The sequence below is a fragment of the Hydractinia symbiolongicarpus genome, chromosome 5 (genome assembly GCF_029227915.1).
Source record: "Hydractinia symbiolongicarpus strain clone_291-10 chromosome 5, HSymV2.1, whole genome shotgun sequence".
In the NCBI taxonomy this organism is placed as follows: domain Eukaryota; kingdom Metazoa; phylum Cnidaria; class Hydrozoa; order Anthoathecata; family Hydractiniidae; genus Hydractinia; species Hydractinia symbiolongicarpus.
In genome coordinates, this window is record NC_079879.1 from 33,465,850 (window position 1) to 33,471,938 (window position 6,089).

The 6,089-nt window shown below is 35.3% G+C and overlaps 1 protein-coding gene across 1 annotated transcript; it reads right to left on the reverse strand.

The window, feature by feature from the left end:
- Nucleotides 1-321: 321 nt before the first annotated feature.
- LOC130646170 (putative ammonium transporter 3) lies at nucleotides 322-4,401 on the reverse strand. Its single transcript, XM_057452322.1, has 6 exons — nucleotides 3,913-4,401; nucleotides 3,327-3,572; nucleotides 1,810-2,154; nucleotides 1,464-1,703; nucleotides 940-1,175; nucleotides 322-855 (listed from the first exon to the last, which is right to left on the reverse strand). The coding sequence occupies exons 1-6, from the start codon at nucleotides 4,034-4,036 to the stop codon at nucleotides 628-630; spliced, it is 1,419 nt and encodes a 472-aa protein (XP_057308305.1). The 5' UTR covers nucleotides 4,037-4,401; the 3' UTR covers nucleotides 322-627.
- Nucleotides 4,402-6,089: the final 1,688 nt, after the last annotated feature.

Consider the following 6,089-nt stretch of genomic DNA (forward strand, 5'->3'; position numbering starts at 1 on the left):
AAGAGATATTTTCTAAATTTTTCTTTCGCAAATATTAATTTCTCGAACCTGCACAATTTTTAAAAAAATATCGATTTAAAAATATTTCAGGTCCCTTGACCTTGCGAAAACACTAAGTACACTAACAAACAAACCAAAAAATTGTTAAATCGGACTTTTTAAATTTTAATAACCGTATGACTTACTGCTTCAACTATTGTCCTTGATCTGATATATTTTAAGCTGTGTTGATTCTGAATGCTTGTGCAAACGCAAAACGGGGGCGATTTGAACCGATTTGTGGGTTGAGATTAAGTGATATATTATACGCTGCAGCGGTTTCAGTGCTTATAAAAATATTGCATATTTTTTCTTTTCAGAATACAAGGCTGTTGAGAACGTGTATAATAAAAAAGATTGTTATCTTGACGGAAATAGTTTATGGAAAATAAGAAAAGATGTTCGTCGGCAAAATTTTATTTAAAAAAGGTTTTGTTACATAACATGCCATAAACCGAATGTTTTATGGCAAGTATTTACTTTTCTTCCCTTCTCACATGCAAAGAAACCTTAATATAATCACGACAATATTAAAATAGAATATGTAATATCCTGACTGGTTGAATTCTTCTTATCGGAGTTTTATTCCTAAACGGCTGCGTTCTCCATTTTCATTTCGATGTTGTCATTAGTATCACCTTTTTTAGTACGACTCCCACGATACTTGATATCAGCTGCTGCTACGTGTTTTCCTAGGACATGGTTCCCTTCATTAGGTATGGTATCTTCAACAATATTATGCTCGACTTGATCAGAGCCCAACAGCTCTTGTTCGTACGACATTCGAATTCCAATCGTGTATTTCAAGATGAAGAACTGTTAATAAATGCAATTTTTTAAAAAATAAATGTGAAAGAACAGAGAAAACACAACTAAAAAATGAACTAAGATATCGCATACCACGATTGCAGTAAGTCCGCCTGACCAAACAGAGATTGCCATGGCACCAGCAATGTTATAAGCCAACAGCTTGCCAGAGCCACCTTTAAAGAGACCATCTTCAATGACAAGGTCGAACGGACTAGTCTTTTTTGCAAACAACCCAACGCATATCATACTCCAAAGTCCAGAAGCCCAATGTACACCAAAACAACCCACTGGATCATCGACTTTAAGTGCGTTAAGAAGAGCTATCACTAAAAAGTAAATATTTTTATTTTTTTTATTCTCTCCAATAATATTAATAACTATTCGTTAGCCAATGAAAAAATTCACACCTTTAACGGTCCTTATATGCATTTTGTGCATTTTTGTCCGCCTATTAGCATGAATGCGATGCTATTATTTTGAACAGAATACGGGTTTACTAACTGAACTAATATCATGCGTGCGTGTCTATGTGTTCGTTTGAGATCTTTACGGCTGAATAAAAAGATTATGGGGAAAGGACTGTCTAAATCTGTAATAATATGAACAACCTTTACCTCCGTTAGCTATCATTCCGCCAATAAAACCTATAACAATAGATTCCCATGGTGATATTACCGACGCACATGCGGTAATTGCAACTAATCCACCTAAAACACCAGATACAAATTGCGGTATGTCCAATACATAATGCCGTTTGCAATACAAACTTATACAAAGCAGAACAGCGGAAAATCCTCCAGCAATCGCCCCATTCATTGTAACTACAGCAACTCGACTTGCTACCTTCCATAGTCCTAAAATTTTAACAAAAAAATATTTTTAACAAATTATGCAGATTAAAAGGCTTTTGTGGAAAGGGAGCTACCTGCATTCTTGCCAGGGTTTAATAAATTAATATACCTCCAGTTACTGCAAATGTCGAACCACAGTTAAAACCGATCCAACCCCACCATAGAAAAAAAGTTCCTAAAACAACGTTGGTGGGACTTGCCATTCCAAATGACCTTTTTTCTTCGCTCTGATCAAACCTGCCGCGTCTTGGACCAAGTATTATGGCAGCTACTAAAGCTGCTGCACCACCGGACATGTGTACTACAGAAGACCCAGCGAAGTCGTACGCTCCGTTTGTTGCAAGCCATCCATCTGAACTCCACATCCAATGTGCCGGGAAAACATAAATGAGGCCAGTATTGATGATGGCAAATATAATATATGACGTAAGGTGAATTCTTTCTGCTACAGCGCCTAGATTAAATTGATGCTTGTCAGTTTTCACCCTACATTAAGGATGTGCGATAGTTAAAAAGCTGGGATTCGAAATTGCTCTCGTGTCGGCTTTGTGCGACCTTCCAATTTAAATTGGTAGGTAAAAATAAGAACTACCTAATATGGTATTCCTTCAAGAAGAAGCCCGTTAAATATTTCCTCCTAGATATCTCTTATAATAATATAGAAACTGTGTGTGTCTGTCTGTAACAGGCACAAGAGATAAATGTTTTTTTCTTCTGTAACACTGACATGCGCAGCGCATCCTACTGAAGGCAGCTAGATAGAGCTAGCCTTATTTATTCTTATTCTTTTTAAAAATTCATTAAGTTTGGTGTATTATCATTATATTTTTATGTCAGCTAGCTCTGACTAAAAGGCTACACATTTTATTACTGTTATGAAAACCTGTTCCGGCAAATAAAACTGCTGTGCAATTTTTTTTAGTTGGACAGGGTAACGACGGGCTGTTTTTATTTAAACCGAAGCTTTTGACGAACGGTTGAAAAGATATTGGGGTTTAAAGGTACTTTGATAACGTCATCAACCCGTCTGTTCAAAACCGGTTGATTCAGCTTTAAGAAATTGGTCCTATTTTGGTCCCAGGTGATCCCTAGTTACCCATGCAGGAGATGACGTAAGTTATTTCCTCGTTTCAAAGTTATTTGGCCTCTCAAACTTAAAGTACAATGCAATGCACTAAAACGTGCAAACCATTGACGTAGTACCGTAACGTCTAAGCAGTTCACAAGTAAGTCATATATTTTTTTTGCGGCATCAAAGAAAAATGCACCGTGGCGAAATTGCCCCTCACCGGAGGATATCCCGAAACGTCGCCTACTAAACTATCATGTTCAAGAAATGATAAACTTCCCATAGTAATATGTATACTGAACAGACAAACCGAAATAATATCTTCAACAAAATGATTATGGTTAATTATACAAAAAAATTCTTACGTATCTAAAAAACTCTGAGCGCTTGCCGCTCTGAACGCTTGCCGCTTATAAAAGTTTTGTTTACGACTTTAATTTCCTATTTAAATTTTATTATACATTAGATATTTCTCTTAGCACCTGGACTGTTCTTTTGTTTTGTTTACACGAGGACCTTCACGCTGATTGGAAGAAATTACATTTTGTAATACTTACCAGAAACAATAGTCGTTGCTGTTGTAGCAAATGAAAGTTGAAAAAAATACTGCGTGTACACGTGTGCTTCATTGTTCAAATCGACGTCCGTAAGGAAATAACCTTCGCCCGACATCTTAGCAGAGTCCTTCGTGTTTGGTCCAAAACTAAATCCAAAACCGATAAACCAGTACGCTAAACCGCCCAGTGTTACATCTAACATGTTTTTTACAATCACGTTTGCTTCACTTCTTCTTGATACCATTCCTGAAATTTTAACAAGACATTGTTAGTCATAGCAATGGCCTTACTTATCATTTTTTGCGACATAAATAGGACTAATGAGGAAATGGCTGAGAAAAAGCCTTAAGGTGAATCCGACAACAAAATAAGGCATTCTTGGCATAAGTATTTCCGCATATTTCTAAAAAAAATATTTGAGTAAACAAGACGGTTTGTTTTGAAAATATGCCTTTTCTGCTACAAACATAAAAATTTATATAAAGTAGTTGAAGCTGTGAAGTAGTTCACTTCAGTTTTCATTGCCTATCCCATCACCACTATCCCAACAAGCAAACCGACACTTATCAATATGTATTTAATTTACCTGATTCAAATAAACCAAAACCAGATTGCATGGTAAATATTATAAAAGATGATATAATTATCCACAAGGCATCAGTACCTTCTTCATCAACTTTGCCTCCAAATGGATTGCTCATATTCGTCATTTAAAATTGAATAAATAAATTCAGCTACGGGTTTCGTGATAACGTTTTGTTACTTTCATGAGCGATGTAAGATTAAAACAAGTAAACATGTATAGCTACGTGGCACAACGTAGTAAAAAGAATTTGAAAAATTTTTTTTTTGTAATACAATAATTATAAATATTTGTCACTATTTTATTTTCTATAGCTTTTTAACACCTTGGAGAATTATATTTAGTTACAATTTACGGAATTTATTAATATTTAATAACTTAACACCTTGTTTTTTACCCCCTTTCTTAACTGAGAATTTTTTTTTTAATTTTCCTTTTCATTTGCTCGTTAATGGCTGCCTTGCGTACAATTAATTAAGCGGATTTTCATGTGAATGAAAAACAACCCGACAAACCGTGGCCTCTGTTTTTCCGAGTTTCCAAGATTTGTTCTATTGTTTTTTTAGTAAGAAATGCTTTGCGCTCATATGTAAAAAAACAAAACAGCTCGTCTGACCGAGATCTCGACATACTGGTACCGAGTTCTCTAAGCGTGCTGTTTTGTCCCATAAGAACGCAATTCCCGAATTTAGCCTTAGCTAACCGGGCTGTCTTTTTTATTTTTGTGCATGATTAAAGTTATTTAATTTAAAAAAAAAACATTTTTCGTTCTGTACGGAAATAAAATCTTTTGTCAATTTTTAAACCTTATATCCTGTTAACCCTATTTGGTCCGGGGGGCGGCTTCCGCCCCCTTTGTTGGTTTTCTTTGAATAACTCTTAATGCTATGTTGCATGGCTACAATACTTACTGAGTTTCAATATTTGTCTATTAGACACCTGCATGCAAAATTTTTAGGCCTCATAACTGTCAGAGGCTTTAATATTGGCTACTACTTAAAACTACCCCTAAAAAAAAAGTGGATTTTCGGGCAAATTTTGGGAATTTTTCCTACGATTTATGTAAAAACCGGAAAATATGTTAAATAACTTTTATTTAGCTTTCAGAAACTTCAAGCAGAATGTAAAAATTCGCTCTAGAACTAAATTAATTAAATTTTAAGCAGATAGTGGTATTTTGAACAAATTTCAAGCTTTTGATGTCGTCACAGAAAATGTGCTGACGCAAGCAAAAATTTATTGTTACCATTTTGTTCCTTTTGTGATGTACTATAAGTGCGCCAAGTTTGATTCAATTTGGACAACCCTATGAAAAGTTATTGAGGGGGGCGAATTCCGCCCCCGGTCATAATACGTTCGAAATACCCCGGACCTGTAAGATATATAAACAAACTTTCGTGACTTTTTTCAGCCCAATTCGCCTATGAACGTAAAATATTATCAGTCCACCTAACCGAGCCAACCTAGTTAAGCGGGCCAGTTCGCCTCATACGAGCAACCCCTAATGCCATTGCACTTCCACTGCGGGTACTCAATAGAGCCTACCATCAACCCCTGTTTGGTGCCATATGGGGCTACCGAAAATTTTGTGCTGTGAATTTCTTTTTCTTTCTTTATTAAAGTAATTGACATTAGTGCTGGAAAGTATTAGTGATGACACTAACATTTTTTGCAAAAAAAAAAAAAAAAGCTGCCGATTATGAAATGTTATGTTGAAGTTATGTAAAGTGGATTATATTTTTTACAATTTTTTTTAAAAACTCCACACAGAGATATAACATTACTGTGGAAAGTTTGTCATTTCTTGAACATGTTAGTGTACCATCGTCGGGCAAAATAAAATGATGTTGAGCATGTATTTATATAATTGCAGAGGATCGAAGCTCATAAAAATTAACCAATCAGAAACGAGCTGATAATTACAGTTAATTACGGTAATTAACATTTTCGGACCTAGATGTAGGTAACTACTTCTTCTGTAGGGCTGGTAATCAATTTCTTATTAGCCCTGCAGATGGGAGAAGGATCTCTCGAAACGTCGCCTACTAAACTATGATAAACTTTCCACAGTAATATGAATACTGAACAAACAAACCGAAATAATATCTTCAATAGCTATAAAATTGTTCCGTTATTTAAAAACTGTGCCTTACTACAGAGAATGACGTCGGTTAAGAATT

Bases quoted from the DNA above. Each gene is read 5' to 3' on its own strand.
- LOC130646170 (XM_057452322.1), bottom strand. From the start codon at position 4,036: ATGACGAATATGAGCAATCCATTTGGAGGCAAAGTTGATGAAGAAGGT. The intron at 1,704-1,809 runs GTATATTAATTT...TTAAAATTTTAG, and splicing joins GACATTTGCAGTAACTGGAG to GACTATGGAAGGTAGCAAGT. The intron at 856-939 runs GTATGCGATATC...ATTTATTAACAG, and splicing joins GCGGACTTACTGCAATCGTG to TTCTTCATCTTGAAATACAC.